General features: G+C 34.5%; 1 protein-coding gene across 1 annotated transcript in view; it reads left to right on the plus strand.

Annotated features, from left to right (window-relative positions):
- The first annotated feature begins 467 nt into the window (after window positions 1-467).
- The window catches only part of LRP6 (LDL receptor related protein 6), a 137,451-nt gene continuing 118,946 nt past the window's right edge, over window positions 468-18,972 (plus strand). Inside the window, exon 1 of the mRNA XM_052000098.1 lies at window positions 468-647. Coding sequence (XP_051856058.1) covers window positions 593-647 — 55 coding nt within the window. The 5' untranslated portion in view covers window positions 468-592. The remainder of the gene's footprint in view (window positions 648-18,972) is intronic.

The following is an 18,972-nucleotide window of genomic DNA, read 5'->3' on the forward strand; positions in this document are numbered from 1 at the left end:
ACTGGGAGCATTGAGAAAGAAGGAGGAGAGAAGTAGAGTGGGCTGACTGAGAGCGTTGGGAAGTGGAGAGGAGGGGGCGGGGCGGGGGGAGAAAGAGAAAGGCCGAGGAGGGGGGAAGGGGGAGGGACGGAGAGCTAGAGGAGCGCAGGAGAGAGCGCGACCGGACCGGGCGCGAGGCTCCTTCTGCCTATGTATCCTTGCGCCGCCGCCGCGCTGGGAGGAGGCGGAGGCTGAATGAGGAGCTGCGTGGAGCCCGCGGAGGAGCCGCCGCTGCCGCCGCCGCCGCCGCAGGGGGAGCGGGCTGGAGAATGGAACGAGACGCTGGTCGCCGCCGTCGCCGCCGGGGCAGCCCCGAGGGAAAAGTAGCGCTGTAGAGAGGACAGCAAAGGCGGCGCCTTGGGATCGGAGTGGGAAACAAGAGACTGAGAGAGGGAGGGAGGGCTGGCGATTCTTTCTTCTCTTTCTGCAAAGCTCGGGCAGCATGACCGTGCGGGGCGGCCGCGGCGGCCCCGGCTCCTCTCCGCCGCCTCCCCCTCCTCGGACCGCCTCGAGCCGGTGAGAGGAGAGAGAAAGCGAAGAGGAGGAGGGGAAGATGGGGGCCGTCCTGAGGAGCCTCTTGGCCTGCAGCTTTTGCGTCCTCCTGAGAGGTGAGCAAACAGTGCTGGGAGAGCAAAGACCAGAGTTTGGGGGAGGGGGGGCGGAATCGAGACGCCCAAGTTAATGAGATTGATCGTTTTTTGTTTGTGTGTCTCTTGTGTGTTGGGGGCTGGAGGGGGGAGGGGAAAGGGAGGCGAGAAAGGGGGAGAGGAGGCGAGAGGCCGGGCCTGGCTGCGGGAGAAGGAGAGAGGGAGAAAGGGGCCCAGGAGAAGGGGCTGCTGCGTTTGGTGCAGGAGTGACACAATGCAGGCCGGTCCTTTAGGGGCATTCTCCACCTGGCCTCCACGGGTCGGGGTTCCTGTTTGGGGGAATCCCTGAAATCCTTGTCACCCCTTCCCAGTTTCGATCTTTTATTGCAGTGTGTCCATCCGTGTTTGTGAGCGTGTGTGTGTGTGTGTGTGTGTGTGTGTGTGTGTGTGTGTGTGTGTGTGTGTGTTGGGGCAGGGGAGTTGAAGAGGGAAATAATCATAGAGAAAAGATTCCTTTGTGCTCGTTTTTACTTTCTGAAAGTTTACATTGAAGGTGTAAAGGCTTTCCCCTCTCCCCACCACACTCCTGTTTGAATGAAGTTGTACAGTCCTCCTAACTATTTTATTTTATTGCCACCTTTGTTATAGTCGATGATTGATTCTTGTTTGGAATATAGCAACCCTGGATGAGGACACACTTGGAAAGTGGTCGTGGTTTTCAGGCCCAGGAAGTTTTCTAATCTTTGGTTAGGAATCCATTGGATAGGTTTCCTCTTTAGCTCTTGACTAGTTCAGAGCATGCAAGTATACTAGTTGATATAAAGTGGGAAAGTCATTTTTGTGAACAGGGACTTGAGCTAACATTTCATAGGCTGATTTATTGAGCACCCACTGAGTGCTTGACTTGTTTTTGGATGTCAGGAGCTGTCTTAAGTTCTTTGCCCTTAACATAACTAATATTCCATGATTCTTTGGTATTTTTAACTTCTCTGTGAAGCTGACACATGCTGTAGGGTTTTTATCAGCTCCTAGACATCTTTTGCATAATATTCACAATCTTTTTTTAAACAGCAATGAAATAGTGATGACATTTCTGTTTTCAAGTGAAGAACTTAAGTTTTGATAGTTTATATCTTCAGTTTTTATTACTATTTTTGTTTACACGTGACCCAATTTTTTTCAGACTTGAGACGTCTAGTCCAATGCAAATTTGTATTGCAATAATATGACAACATAAAGTTTAAATACAATTAAAATACATTTACACCAAACTTAGTGAAGTGTCATGGAACATAAAGATAGATGATGTGTTATGAATTTAACTGGGAATTTCCACTTGTAAAAATTTATTTTGGGATAATAGTGAAAATATCTTGGATAGATAAGCATCCTTTGTCATTATTTAACTTAATAATTATGACTCAGGCACATTTGCCTCTTCAAATAAAAGTTGTAGGAGGATGGGCATGGAACTTGGTGATGCACTGAGTATGAGTTGTTTACTTAGATTGATGTTACATTGTTGTTGTTTATTGAAACAGAAGAATTTTGTTGCACTCAGGAGTACCTTTTTTTTTACTTAAATCTCTATTATTTGAACAGAGGTTTATAGTTAATTTGAAGTTCCATTTTTTTTTATTTCATTGGGTTTAGGAAACTTTGAGCTGACCTGAAACCTTTGTAATTTACAAATATTGCTCTAGTGCCTGGGGCACTAAGTATCTTGTCCATGGTCACCAGCTGTTATGTGTCAGTACTTTTATGAAGACCATCACAATTTCCTCACCCTCTGACCACTAGGCCTGAATATACCTTTTACGGGTTCACGTTAGGCTTAGTTTCATAAGCGTATTATAAAACTGATTTTTTAAAAATACCAACTTTGTATTTTGATTTTTCTGTATCTAACCATCCATATTCTAGTGTTCATTCCAAGACTGATACCTTGATCTCAGTCAGTCACTTAGTTACAGGCTCTAACCTTAAAAAAAAGTATCATTAATCTCTGTTTACCAGTTTACAACTAAGGAACTGTCATTCTGATGATCCTGATTCCCAAACAGGTTTTGTTTGTATCCCTCTTTGGGGAGAGAGAAATGGTTAGAAAATGATCTTTGTTGTCCCATAGCCATGATAGTTTATCTCTTCAGTTTTTATTACTATTTTTGTTTACATGTGACGCATTTTTTTCAGCTTGAGACCTCTAGTCCAGTGCAAATTTGTATTGCAGTAATATGACAACCTTTGTGTTGGGGTATCTTTTGATGTGACAGCATTTTTGATTTTTTGCGTTAATGTCATTCCTTCATGTATGGGAAGAATTAGAGATGGAAGATATTATTTTTTCCTTATAGTATCAGTTTGCAAGTTAGGAGACAGTCTAGAGAGATTAGGTGACTCTTAAAAACCAATAGCTAGAAACTGGAGTCTTAAATAATAATCATCTCCCCTCCCAAAGCATAGACTATACTTGGAAATTTTCTTTTAGTTCTATATTGGTGTATATTTGTTCTATTTCATGAAGAGTAAATGTGGCCTTAATGCAGAAACAATTCTGATCAGAGTATTGAATACTCTCTATTTTGGCTAATGTATAAATGGCAGCTAACTAAAACAAATTTTTTAACTCATCCTGAATGATAGTCTATGCTTAAATTAAAACAAAATGATTTGTAGATAGAAGGGTAGTGATGGCCAAACTGTTAATTTTAAAAGAAGAGACTGTTAAGTTGGTTCATGAATTACAGAAGTGACTTTCTGGAACAGATTTGTTCCTTAAAATTTAAGTATTAATTTGAATTGAAAATAAAATTACTGGCCAAGTTTTTCTTTCATATTAATATCCAGATGAGGGGTTGTAAAACTTTAGGTTTCCAAACTTTGTTTTGTTTTTTGGAGGGCAGAGGGAGAGGAAAAAAAGTTTATTCATGCTTTTTTTTTTTTTTTTTTTTTAAATCAAGGGTGAATAGTTTTGTTCTTTAGATTCCCCTCTTCCTTTTATCCTCAGTTGAGTCCTCCCTTGTAACCAAGAAAAAACAGTTAAGCAAAAACTAGGGGATGGGGCGGGGGTGTGTTTCATTTGTTCTTTGGGACCAAGCTTACTTATTAAAATTATTTTAGTTATCTTGTTAGCAAGAATATAACTGCAGACTTCTATTGGGCAAATTTTCAAAGTTGTTTCTTTTTCATTGTTTAGATTTAAGAACTATGTTTTATTGCTTAATTTTTAAAATTAACAAGCATTTTTAATATTTTGTTTTCTATCCCCTTCCAGTTAAAGAACAAGACAATCCCTTCTTGTGATACATGGGCATAGTCAAACAAAACCAATTCCCACAAATTTTTATTAGTGTTTGTATAAATTTGTTTTTGTAGGGGCCTGACCTGTTGTTTTGCAAATTATAGACTATGGGGTTCATGGGTAAATGCAATAAGAACATCAGTTATTTTCATTGCTGTAACCTTCCTTTGCTTGTACTATCCATCTCATCAGCATTGAAAGTTTTAAAGAAGATGATTTTGGAATAAACCTCCCTGAAGGAAAGACCAAGAGAGTAAAATGAAAAAGCTTTTAAATTGGAAATTACTTTAAAAGATCATTATGTTAAAACATTGATCAGCAAATGAGTAGATGAAAAAGGTGATATAAGTAAATACTTGAGTTTGAACAGTGATTTTATATTTTTTTCTTGGAGTTTTATTATATACATACCAACCCAACTTCTATATGTAGGAAAGTGTTGAACTGACAGAATTACTCTTGCCTAATGGTTGGTTTCTTTCTCTCTCTCTCTCTCTCACACACACACACACACATTCTCTCTCTCTCTCTCTCTCTCTCTCTCTCTCTCTCTCTCTGTGTGTGTGTGTGTGTGTGTGTTAATATGCTTCTATTTGTCTCTGTAGGGAGCTTCCAATGGGGAAACTTTCTTTACTTTAGGGATATAATTATTCAGTAATTTATAGTCTTAGTGAATTAGCTGGGGCATTGAAAAATTAAGTTTGAATACATCAGACATGGGACTGGTACCCTTACTTATATCCTGGAATGATTTCTACTCTTTCACCTTGTCTCTTATGTTTCTAGATCTATGTCACTGTTTTTTATCCTATGTAAATAGGATAGTGTAAATAGTAAAATAGTATAAATAGAACAAAGTTATGTAAATAACTTTGGAAAACTTATCAGTTTTGAAAGAATAAGGTATTTTCTTCTTTGCAAAATTAATACACTTAGAAAATCAACCACTTCATATGTTCTTTTGGAAGTACTTCCAAAATTAAAACTTGTCATTCTTTTGTTTTTTGCTCAATTTTTTTTGGGGGGCAGGGGAATCTTCTTAAACATCACACATCCATATACCCCTTTTGTAAACTGTATTTCCCTGGTGCTTCAGTGTTTTCATGCCAATAAAAGGCATCAGGAATCAGCAATAAGAATAGCATGTGTTATTTTTGGTCAACAGTAATGATACTAGTTAATATGATTCAACTAGCTATTATGTAATATGCTTTTTGAGAGGGATTAGCATAATATCTTGTTGATAAGGGTCATGAGTGGTCATAGGATCATGGGTCTATCAATCAGTGGCTGGAAAGAACATGTTGTCTTTTTTTATATGAGAAGACTGAATCCCAGAGAAAGGAAATGCTTTATCCAGCTAGTAAGTTAGTATAGTTGGGGTTTGAATTTTAATCACAAGCTTAATACTATTTGGAACTGGAAGTGAAATAGATTGAGTGGGGTAACTGACAGTCAAAAGTTAAAGATAAGTTATCCTATAAATTTAAGTTCAGGACATGCCAACAGGAAATAGACAACTTTATTATTTTTTCATTCTACCAATTACTGATAATATTTGAATATAATGAATTTGTAAATGTTGAACATTTTCTTTATATCACAAATTAAGTTAAAAAATAGACATTTCAATGGATCTCTGATCCAGTTGATATATTCTTTCTCCCACCCACCCCTTTTTTTGTGTATAAGGCAATTGGGGTTAAGTGACTTGCCCAGGGTCATACAGCTAGTAAGTGTTAAGTGTCTGAGGTTGGATTTGAACTCCTGAGTCCAAGGTTGGTGATCTACCCACTATGCCATCTAGCTGCCTTGATACAGGTATTCTTTCAAATTATAGTATAACATCCTTTTCATATATTTTCTTGTGCCACTCATATCCATGAATTCCCATAAATTCTTCACAGGAGATCCATCTAAAGTTCTAGAAACTAATGCTAGGCTCTTGACTTTGGGTGGAGGAGCATTAGGCATTTTCGTTGGTCTTGCTTTATGATTTTTCTCTGGGCATGTATCTTTTTTTGGTGATACCTTTTATATTTCTGCTTCTGTGCAGTTTTTCCTCAGTTTCTCATGTTTCCCAGTCCTTTACCTTTTGGGTTATTTGCCACTTTAATTCTTGTAAGATTAGTATTCCATTACCAACAGAATGTTGATGTTAAAAAGATGAGCCTTTGTTTCAGGGAAAATCTTAGGTTTTAAAGCACTGTATGGTTTCCAGAATAATTATAGAGACTGTTCTTTTAGAGCCTGTTCATTTCCTCCTATTTAATTCTGGATCCACTTCATTAACCATCTGCAATGTCTAGCCAAGATAGATACACACACACACACACACACACACACACACACACACACACACATACTGGTAGAGTAACTTTATGGACTATCTGTAATTTACTGTCTCTGGATAATAGACATTCTTCATCCAATTAATATTTTCTTTATAGATGGACAAAACTGCCATATATAAATGTTAGATATCATTTAGGAGGAGTTAGTCTACCTTAGATTGAGACATTATAATTCACAAACAGTAGTATTTGGAGAATCTTACTATATAGAGAGAATAATTCTTTAATTTGGATTTTGTGCTTGATGTTCTTCAGAACCAAGGCAAACACTTTCAGTAATACTGTTTTATTCTCAGTTGGTAGTAATAATAGAAGATTAAAAAACAAAGTACATTTTGTCATCATTTAAAGAATCTTAAATTATAGATTAACATATTCATAGGAAGACAGCCTTTAATGTGGTATATTGCTTTACTGAATCAAATGTTTTTTTTGCTTTACTGAATCAAATGTTTTTTCATAGTCAACAAATGATACACACAGTGGAAACTTGTATTCTTTGCACCATTTAATCACTTATGATTGTAAAGATCTGGTTTATTACAAAATATCATTTTTAAAAGTATACTTTTTTGTATCTTAGTCAATCAGTTGATAAGCATTTATTAAACTCTTACTATGTACCAGAAACTATGCTAATTGCTGGATGTAAGATACTTTGATGCAAGTATATATTATTCTCCGAAACATTTTATTTTTTGTGTCTCTGGCACCTCATTTAGTGCCTGGCACATTAATACATGCATAGTTATTGTTAGAAAATAGGCATATAGGCCAATAGTTATATTTTTTTATCAATTGACTTTTTTCCCCTTTCTTCCCTTTTTTCAAGATTTTATTTTTACATTTTTATTTTAATTTAATCTCTCCATAGCATAAATAGCAGAGCCCAAAAGATGATTCTATATTAAACTATCAATCTCTTTTTTCATACCATTTGCTTTTTAAAAAGCATATAATAAGTTCTACATATTACTTTTTTGAATGTATTTATTTCAAAACCTTCACTACATGTTTCTGAACTTTTGTTTTTGTTTGTATTTTAGGGTTGTTCTTCTTTTGCATTATTGTTGCTCTTCTCCCCTTCTTCTCCTTCCCCTCTCTCCCAAAAGAGAAAGAAAGAAAATTCTTTTTAACAAGCATAGTCAGGCAAAACAAACGAACCAAACAAATCAACCAAAAATAACCCCCAAAATCCTAAATACACATTCACATAGTGGCCATGTATGTTTTTGTATATTGGTTGTTTTTTTTTTCCTGAGATGTGGTTAGTCGTTTTCCACAATTTTTCATTCTTCAGAGATTTTTCTTTTTTTATTGTCATTGCCCTTCTGTAAATTGTTCTGGTTCTTCTTATTTGTTCTTCATCAGTTGTAGTTTCTTTCAGATGATTTTTTGTCATTTTTTATAATGAAATAAGAAAACATTTACATACAGTTTATTTAGCCATACCCCAGTTTGTCTAAGAAGAAATCTAAGACACTCTTTTAGTTTTTTTTTCCCTTTCTCCATTCCTTCCTTTTTTTTTTTTTTTAATAACATTTTCAGTGAACAAAGATTTATTTTCTTTTCTTCCCTTGTTTTATCTTGTAAGGTGGGGGAACAAAGCCTTCATAAGAAATATGAATAAGCAAAAATTATGTCTTTGTGTCTGAAAAATGTGTTTCAGTGTGAATCCTATCTATTACCTCTCTATTGGAAGGTGGGTGGAGAGTATGCTTCATTAACCAGAATTGCAGTTGGTTATTGCAATTGAAAGAATTCTTAAGCTTTTATAATAATGTGAATAATATATAATGTTTATATGTCACTTTAAGTTTTGCAAAGAGCTTTATAAGTTTTGCAAAGGGCTTTACATATGATATCTCATTTTATTAACATATTAAATTACCCAAGTAGGTGCTCTTATTACTTTATTTTTACAAATGGGAAACTAACGCCAAAAGCCCAGAATCATATAGCTACTAAATGCAAGTGTGGAATAAACTTAAGTATTCTTGACTCTTCAAATCCTGTGCTTTAGCACATCATCTAGTTATTTCATAGTTTGTCTTTGCAGTGTTGTTATTTAATAAACTGTTCTCCTGATTCTTTCTATAGCTCTGTGTCAGTTCATAAAACCTTTCTAGGTTTATCTGAAACAGTCCCTTATTTAATTTCTTATGGCATAATAGTATTTCATTGCATTATATATAATTTGTTGAGCCATCTCCAATTTTTGATACCCTATTAGGTTCTAATTCTTTGTCCTCTTCTCCCTGCCTCCCCCACACAATCTAAATATTTTGTATAGGATTTCTTTTTTCTCTAATCTAGGTATCCTCTCTTTCCAATCCCTGCTGAGGAAATTAGATTTGCTTTTGATTTTTTTCTTCCTATTATTATCATCCTCCTTAATATCCCCACCCACTCATCTCCCAACCTGTTTGTTGAGTTTGATATATTTCTGTATACTAAATTCTGTGTGTATAACCTTTCTTTGTCCATTTCAGTTAATAATAGGGTTCATCTGATACCTGCTCTCCCTATTGCTTTCTCCATCTTTGTATACTTCTCTCCTAAAATACTTATTTTGCGAAATAACATGTTCACTCTCTTCTCCCTACTAAATCTATTCCTTTTTATTAATCCTTCTCTTTCCTCTTTGAAAACCCTCAGAACGGAAACAATATACCACTAATTCACCAACTTTTCTTATTTAATTTCTTTAGTACCTTTTGAAGACATTAAGAATTTGAAGGGATACATGTTTCTTTTTTTTTTTTTTAATTTTTTATTCAATAATTACATTATATTGACACTCGTTTCTGTTCCGATTCTTTTCCCCCTCCCTCCCTCTACCCCCTCCCCTAGATGGCAAGCAGTCCCCTATATGTTGGATATGTTGCAGTATATCCTAGATACAATATATGTTTGCAGAACCGAACAGTTCTCTTGTTGCGTAGGGAGAATTGGATTCAGAAGGTATTAATAATCCGGGAAGAAAAACAAAAATGCAGATAGTTTACATTCGTTTCCCAGTGTTCCCTCCTTGGGTGTAGCTGCTTTTGTCCGTCATTTATCAATTGAAACTCAGGTCTCTTTGTCAAAGAAATCCACTTCCATCAAAATATGTCCTCATACAATATCGTTGTCGAAGTGTATAATGATCTCCTGGTTCTGCTCATTTTACTTAGCATCAGTTCATGTAAGTCTCGCCAGTCCTCTCTGTATTCATCCTGCTTGTCATTTCCTACAGAACAATAATATTCCATAACATTCATATACCACAATTTACCCAGCCATTCTCCAATTGATGGGCATCCATTCATTTTCCAGTTTCTAGCCACCACAAACAGGGCTGCTACAAACATCTTGGCACATACAGGTCCCTTTCCCTTCTTTAATATTTCTTTGGGATATAAGCCCAATAGAAACACTGCTGGATCAAAGGGTATGCACAATTTGATAATTTTTTGGGCTTAATTCCAGATTGCTCTCCAGAATGGTTGGATTCGTTCACAACTCCACCAACAATGCATTAGTGTCCCAGTTTTCCCGCATCCCCTCCAACATTCATCATTATTTTTTCCTGTCATCTTAGCCAATCTGACAGGTGTGTAGTGGTATCTCAGAGTTGTCTTAATTTGCATTTCTCTGATCAATAATGATTTGGAACACTCTTTCATATGAGTGGTAATAGTTTCAATCTCATCCTCTGAAAATTGTCTGTTCATATCCTTTGACCATTTATCAATTGGAGAATGGCTTGATTTCTTATAAATTTGAGTCAGTTCTCTATATATTTTGGAAATGAGGCCTTTATCAGAACCTTTAACTGTGAAAATGTTTTCCCAGTTTGTTGCTTCCCTTCTAATCTTGTTTGCATTAGTTTTATTTGTACAAAAGCTTTTTAATTTGATGTAATCGAAATTTTCTATTCTGTGATCAGTAATGGTCTCTAGTTCATCTTTGGTCACAAATTTCTTTCTCCTCCACAAGTCTGAGAGATAAACTATTCTATGTTCCTCTAATTTATTTATAGTCTCGTTCTTTATGCCTAGGTCATAGACCCATTTTGATCTTATCTTGGTATATGGTGTTAAGTGTGGGTCCATGCCTAATTTCTGCCATACTAATTTCCAATTATCCCAGCAGTTTTTATCAAATAATGAATTCTTTTCCCAGAAGTTAGGGGCTTTGGGTTTGTCAAACACTAGATTGCTATAATTGACTATTCTGTCTTGTGAGCCTAGCCTTTTCCACTGATCCACTAATCTATTTCTTAGCCAATACCAAATGGTTTTGGTGACTGCTGCTTTATAATATAATTTTAGATCAGGTACAGCTAGGCCACCTTCATTTGATTTTTTTTTCATTAATTCCCTTGAGATTCTCGACTTTTTATTGTTCCATATGAATTTTGTTGTTATTTTTTCTAGATCAATAAAATATTTTCTTGGAAGTCTGATTGGTATAGCACTAAATAAATAGATTAGTTTAGGGAGTATTGTCATCTTTATTATGTTCGCTCGGCCGATCCAAGAGCACTTAATATTTTTCCAATTATTTAAGTCTGACTTTATTTGTGTGGAGACTTTTTTATAATTTTGCTCATATAATTCCTGACTTTCCTTTGGTAGATAGATTCCCAAATATTTTATGGTATCAACAGTTATTCTGAATGGAATTTCTCTTTGTATCTCTTGCTGTTGGGTTTTGTTGGTGATGTATAAAAATGCTGAGGATTTATGGGGATTTATTTTGTAGCCAGCTACTTTGCTAAAATTATGAATTATTTCCAATAGCTTTTTGGTAGAATCTCTGGGGTTCTCTAGGTATACCAAAGAGTGATAGTTTGGTTTCCTCATTGCCTACTCTAATTCCTTTTATATCTTTCTCAACTCTTATTGCCGAGGCTAGTGTTTCTAATACGATATTAAATAATAATGGTGATAGTGGGCAACCTTGCTTCACTCCAGATCTTACTGGGAAAGGTTCCAGTTTTTCTCCATTGCATATGATGCTTACTGATGGTTTTAAATATATGCTCCTGACTATTTTAAGGAAAAGTCCATTTATTCCTATGCTCTCAAGTGTTTTTATTAGGAATGGATGTTGGATTTTATCAAATGCTTTTTCTGCATCTATTGAGATGATCATGTGGTTTTTGTTTGTTTGGTTATTGATATAGTCAATTATGCTAATAGTTTTCCTAATATTGAACCAGCCCTGCATTCCTGGTATAAATCCTACTTGGTCATAGTGTATTATCCTGGTGACAATTTTCTGTAATCTTTTTGCTAATATTTTATTTAAGATTTTAGCATCAATATTCATTAGGGAGATTGGTGGGATACATGTTTCTTTTCTCCTATTAGAATGTTAGCACATCATCATAGAGCCTCTTCCAACTGCTGAAATCATTTTACCTTTCAAAGTCCCTTTTTACTTTTTTGTTTGCATTTCAAACAACGTTCAGTTCAGCTCTAGTCTTTTCATCAGAGGTATTTGAAAGACTTCTATACTATTAAAGGTCCTTTTTTTCCCCCTGTAGGGTCATGAATGCTAAATTTTACAAGGGTAAGTTCTTAGTTGTATTCCATATCTCTTCTCATTTTTAATAGAGGAGCTTGTGATGCTGACTATGGTTCCATGGAGTTTGAACTGTTACTTTCTTGATGCTTGAAGAATTTTTTTCTTTGAACTAGGAAGTCTGGATTTTGATTGACTTTCCTATGAATTTTCCTTTTGAGGTTCCTTTCAGAAAGTGGTCATTATATTCTTTCTAGCTTTATTTTTACCTCTGTTTCTAATAGATCTGAGCAGTTTTCATTTGTATTTCTTGAAACATAAGGTCCAGTTTAAAAAAAAAAAAAAAAAAAACCTTGTTTTTTAAGGAGTCTGGTGATTCTTAAATTATTTCTTCTTAACCTGTTTTCCAGGTCATTAAAAAAAAATGTTTTGTATTTCCTTTCCTTTTTTTCCTCCTTGATTTTTATTCTAGGGTATCTTTATGTTTCATAGAGTTATTAATTTCTGTTTGGTTTATTCTGTTTTTCACAGTCAGTTTCTTGGGTAAATTGGCCACTTTTTAAAAGTTGTATATTCCTTTTTCCCCAATTCTTTCCTGTAGCTTTTACTGAAATTTTAAATTTCTTGCTCCTTGTAGGTATTCAAATAGTTATTGTGGAAATTCTGTTTTCCTTGAGTCACTGCTTAGAATCAGTTGTTATGGAGTTGCTCTTTTCTTTTCTTGGGGAGAGCTTTAGATTTGCAATATTATTAGATATTGGTTAATGTCAACCCCTGGGTAATTCTGGGCCCTTATCCTGCTCTGACTGGCAGTTTCTAACTGCCCCTGTTCCTGAGCAGAGACAATCACAAGGACATTCTTCAGTCTCTTTTTGTAAACCCTCAGCACCAACATTCTCTTTCTTTATCGTGGTTATTTCTATGACTGAATAGTGCCTGTAAGAATCCCCTTCAACTCTTTCTTCCCTGCATTTCTGTCTGAATAAGAAAGCATATTATTCTGAATTGCAATTCTGTGACTGTGAATAAATGTTTCGTTTTATTTACTTAGTTGATCTGAGTTTTTCCAGGTTGACAAGTGTTAACTTATTCCTCAACCATTAGTTACTAAATTGTTTTTTGTTTGTTTGTTTTGCCAGGGCCAGGCCTTTATACTCTTTATTTTTTAAAATAGCTTTTTATATACAAAACATATGGGTGGGTAATTTTTCAACATTGACCCTTGCAAAAATTTTTGTTTTACCTTTTCCTCTCTTTTCCTCCACCCCTCCCCTAGATGGCAGGTAGTCCCATACATATTAAATATGTTAAATATAATATATGTGTATATGTGTGTGTGTATGTATGTGTATTTATTTATACAGTTATCTTGCTGCACCATGCCTCCATACTCTTGCTGAATTTTAGGTAGGCCCTCTTGATCTTGCTTTGGGTTTCTTAGATTCTTGTACCGACTTCCTCCTGGAATTAAGATTCCCTTGGATCTTTGAGGTTCAGAGTGAGGTTATCTTCAGGATATTCTGTGACATCTAAGAATGGAGTGTTAGAGACCTCAGAGCCCCTGTGCCTGGAATGACCCCATTTGAACATTGAACTAGTCATTTCACTAGGGCTTCTACTCTCCCTATTGCTTTCTCATTCCCTTAGTCTTTCTCTAAGGAGTCCTCTGCTTTTGCTGATTCTAAATATAGGCTAGTGGTCTTTCTGTGGGATGGCTACTCTGTGATGGCTTTGCTTGAAAGTCCTTTTTCATTTTGTATTCCCATTTCTGGTTGACCTGTGCAGTTAGGGATCTGTGAATTCACTTTAGTTTCCCATTGCATTTTTTGATCATTATTCAGTTTGAGAAATTCAGGTTTTTGTTAGAGTACACAGTCTGACTATTCTTCCAAAAGTGCCCTCAAAATTATATTGTCTACTTTTATACTTTCTTCCTGTGTATTAGGTCAGCTGCAATAAAATTCCCTCTGGAGCCTAGCAAGGCTTTGGTGCTGGAGTTCATCAGTAGAGAAAATATTTTACAGTAGAGATCCTGGTGGGTCTTTTCCATTTTCCCTTCTTACTATTGGGCTTTGTTGGTTAATCTTTAAAGGCCTTAAATGAAATGTTTTGACCTAATTCAGTTTCTTTCTAATAAGCTTTTTGTCAACTTGTTTTTCCCTTTGCTGCTTCTTGTTTTTATGAGATAATATATTACTTATAATCTTTGGAACATTTTACAGATATGTTTATATTCTAAACTGATATTTCCTTTGCAGTATTTCTCTACTTGCAAAGAGATTAAATATTTGTTACTTGTGGTGGTTTTTGAGGATCTTTTACTCTTTTTTGATGATTATTTAACTTCATTAAATTTGCTTAAGGATGCTTAAGGAAATGGTGATACTGTATTAGTCTGTTTTGTGCCTTCTTGTTTTAGCATCTTATTTAAATAGTTAATCACTTTTATTTTTCTAATTTGATATTTTGATACTTTTTCTTAACAAATTGAGAGTTGGATTATACATAATTTAGAAATGGCTTCCCACATCTTAAAATAAAAATGAATTTTGTTTTCAGTGGTGATAATTGCTACTTTCTAGTGTCTCCTGACTCTTTCTGAAAGGAAATATTCATAACAAGGCATCGATTATGAACCTTTGAACTCTTTTATTTCTTGCTTCTGTCAATTTTGCCTCTACTATGTCTTATTATGTTTGTTCTAGTCTCTATTTCTGTTATCCTCATACTAGTGTTAGGCCTCAGTAATGTCTTCTTCAACAATTTTGAGAGCCTCGTTCTTAACAGATCTTTTTCAGTTCAACTTAACTTTTCTTCCCAGCCATCTTTCACATTTTATCAGCCATAGAATGGTCATGTCATACCTCCAGTTAAAAATTTATAATTCTTTCCAATTGCCTCCTGAGTAAACTTAAGTTTCCTTTCATTAAAGAATAATAAATGTACCTAGTACTGAAAAGGATGTTAGGTGACCTCTAGTCTAGCCCCCTTATTTTATGGATGAAGAAATTGAGGCCTAGCAAGTCTTTAGTAACTTCCTATTTGTTCAGGTTAAGTATCCAATATCAGAGTCTTTGCTTTCTTCACTTTACTACCATACTGCTTTTCTTTAGATTTTTTTTGCTTGACATTATTCCACAGTCTAATGTTATATTCTTTCCAACCTTATCTCATACTTTCCAGCCTTTCAAGTACCCTTTTCTTTAGCAAACTTGACCACTCAGTATCTTCCCATATTGTACTCTGTGCTTTCCTTCCTTATGTTTGAAATCTCCTCCCCTAAATTTGGAATCCTTTTCCACCTTTGAATCCCCCCTTCCCCCTTACTTGTTTGCTGTAATCTTCCTGCTTGGTAATGGGCCTTTTCTCTTCATATCTCATTCAGCACTTTCCTTCTTGTCTTTTATGCATTTCACATGTATTGTTTTGCATCATAATTGTATGCGTGTGGCATTTATATATTCTGCAAGCTCTATGAGTGTAGAGAATATGTAGCTAAGTCTGTGTCTTTACATAGAGCTTTGTCTTCAAAAGGATCTTCTTGTTTTGAATTTAATGTGGAGTGAGAAGTTAGCCAGTTAGTAACATTATTTCTAATTTTTACCAGTCAACAGCTTAATATTTAATTTAGAAGAATAGTTTGATTGATTTTCAATTGATTGTGAGAAATAAAACACAGCAATTTTTTCTGCTATATTTGATAGTATTTTAGAATTGAATCAACACATTTTTTTGACTACAGTTTAGGTGCAGGGTATCATACTAGGTATTGCAGATACAAAACAGGATAACAAATGTTCTGGTTTTTAAGTGGCTTAGTTAGGGAGAGAAGATATGTAAATTAAAAAGATAATGTAAAGTCCCAGGGAATAATAGATATATAATAATTGTTTTAAGAATTGGAAAAGATCACTGAGAAATGGGGCAATTTGGAAAGGCTCTAACATTTGGAAAAAGCTCTAACATGAGTTGGGCTTTGAAGGAACATTAAAAGAAGTATAAGATTTGAATAAACAAATATATTCTAGGAAGAATTATTTATTTGGAGCCAAAGATTCTCATCACTTACTTTAATAGTATTTTACAGTTTACAAAACATTTTGTATAAACAATCCTGTGAAGTGAATGGTGCAAATATTATGTTTGTTATATTTATAATATATCATATTTGTAATAAAGCAATTTACACAATATTAATTTACAGAAAAGAAATTCACATTCAGGTAGTTTTGAGCGATTTGCCCTTACAGCTAATTCTTGGCAGAGCCCAAACTTGAGTCTATTTCTTTTTTTTACCAGGGTCATACTACACTGGATTATCTTCTCTGAGGTAGTGATGGGGAAAATGTAAATTAAGACTTGATTATAGAGCTACCCAGGCTCTTGGCATTATATATGTGTTATTCCTAACTCTTGTCCTCTGAATCTAACCAGAGCAATTATAATTCCTTTTCTACATAATAGCTCTTGAAATATTTGAAGGCATTACAAGTTCTTTCTAAATCTTCTCATTTTAGGATGAGCATCCTTAGTTGCTTCAGCCGACTCATATAGAATGATCTTTGATGGATTTCATTGTCATACTTTTCTTTCATCTTAAAATATAGCCACTAAAACTGAATATAATCCTCTAGATGTCTTCGGAAGAGTATTGTTCAGGTACTGTCATAACCCTCCTGGATGCTTTGCTTCTCTTAATGAGTGTAGTCTATTACAGAATTGTTCTTGCATTTAGGAAGTTCTAGATTCAAGTTCCACCTCTGCAACATACTAGCTTTTAACTCTAGGTAAACAATTTTCTAAAAATATAAGTTGCAGAGGAGTTGCTAGACTCCATTGGTAGAACAAGTTTCATCTTGAAGTTCCCTGTATTAGTATAACCACAGGTTTTGTTTCTGTTTCATAACTGTATAGAAAAATAATCTAAGAATAATTTTGAAAATTTGACCAATAGGAGGGACTAATTTTACATTATAAGAGATTATGAGGCCTGAAAAAGTTCAATAGCTCTTTGTTTTGAACCTTTTCAAATACCAACATTATTTATTTATTTATTTGTTATGAGCTTAACATCAACAACCATAAATATTTCATTATTCAAAAAATGAAAAAAGAATTGTATATGAAGCTGTGAACTTTAATTATATATGGTTTGGATTTTTAAAATGTATATTAAATTTAGCTCGAGAGTAACAAAACTATCTTGCCCATTTCTTGTCTTCTTCAAAACTTCTTTCTGTTCTCATTTTAGCATTTGATGTTTTATAATTCTTTTCTTTCTTATGGATAATCAATTACATTCATATACTATATAATTTTTAATCACGCATCCTTCATCTTTAGTGGAGTCAAGATAATAAACTAGTTTCTACTTTAGTGGTTGGTTACAATATTTAATTCTGGTTTGGGCTAATATAAGACTTTTATTTTAATCTTGAAGGAGTTGGGTCTCCCTTTAAGTGATTAATCTTTAGTGATCTTTAATCACTATTGAGAAACCTCTTTGTTTTCAGTTATTTTCCATAATAATGTTGCTGTAACTGTTTTTGTTCTTATGAGTTCCTTTATTCTTTCTTTAAACTCTTTGGAGAGGAGAGATTTTGCTAGGTCCAAGGGCACAGTTTCTTTTTATTGCTTTTGTTTTCCAGAATGATTAGATCAGTTTGATAACTCTTCTCTAATAATCCTTCCAGCAATTTCCATTTCCCTTTTTGTCATCTGGCCTGATTGCTGTGAAGTGTAACTAGAGTTGTTTTAATTTGCATTTCTCTAATAGCTATTTAGTGCATTTTTTATATAGATATTGATAGCTTGAATTTCTTCCTGTGAGAATTTACTGTTCAGATCCTTTGATCATTTATTTATTGGAGAATGTTCTTGTTTTTATTTATTCAGAACAATCCCCTATATATAACTTGGATATCAGATTATTATTAGAAAAATTTGGGGGCAGAGACATTTCCCCCCCATTCCCTTGTAATTCTTACTGCTTTATTTTGCTTGTACAAATGCATTTTTCATTATTAAACAATTGTGCCATTTAATTTCTTCTTTATTTTTTTGTTTGGTTAAGTATTTTCCCTATCCATATTTATAAGGTCTTTTATTTCTCCCTCAGATTTGTTAGATATTTAATTTGAAGAGTTAGATTTGGTCTGTGGACAAAAGATGAATACCTTTGCTAGTAATAGGACCAGGAGAATAGCTGCAGAAATGAATTTTTTTTAAATCTTCTGGCTATTAATATCAAGTGAAGTCTAAAGTAGAGATGTGTATTAACCAAGTTAAAATTGAAGAGGGATTTCTTGTAGAAGGTGAGGTTAGAATGATTGTGGGCCAGAATTTTTGAAGATTTTGTCAAGCTCCAGAACCTCTTTAAATGAGATTTATAATTACTCAAGAGAGTTTTTCCTAACCAAAAGTAAAAACCAGCTAGAGAAAAAAAAAATCTATTTTTTTTTTAGTTGTTTGAATCAATAGAGCTGGTCTATCAATACACATCTTGGAGATATACTAGAAATGGAGAATTGTCTGGGTTTCAAATTGTAAAGCAAAAGGAAAGAATTGTTTTTAGTTCTTTTAATATCCCAATTTTCTCTTTAAAACTTTAGCTCATATTATTATACTTAAGGTGATTTTATATGGTTCTGAACCATAGAATGTTAATCTGAAAGGAATTTGAAGGTCATCCAAAGGGCAATGAAGAAAGAGATGCATAATGGATGTGAGCAGGCTACAACATGCTATAAAGAAGAAATAATGTAGGAAAATAGTATAAAAGATGTCATCATCTAAATAAATGGTCATGTAATTAAGAATGAGAGAACTGATAGACAGCCTTTTTGCTCCATCAGTATCCATACACTGTCATGAAAATGAGAGGAATGCCCGAACACATTGTGTGAATCTCCAAGGTAAATTTATGGGAGAACAGGGATAGGCTTCATGCAAGATGAATGCACACAGACAGGTTGTTATTGACATTGATTTGTAGTTTTAAGAAAAGGGAAGAGAAGGGAAAATAAGTATTTATTAAATGTTTTTGATGTGCCTAGACACTGTACTAAATAATTTTCTTAACAATTCCATGAGGTAGGTAGTATGATTATCCTCATTTTATATTTGAAGAAACTGAGGCAGCAGAGGTTAAGTTATTTATTTCATGTCATACAACTAA

The sequence above is a fragment of the Antechinus flavipes genome, chromosome 5 (assembly GCF_016432865.1).
Source record: "Antechinus flavipes isolate AdamAnt ecotype Samford, QLD, Australia chromosome 5, AdamAnt_v2, whole genome shotgun sequence".
Classification (NCBI taxonomy): Eukaryota; Metazoa; Chordata; class Mammalia; order Dasyuromorphia; family Dasyuridae; genus Antechinus; species Antechinus flavipes.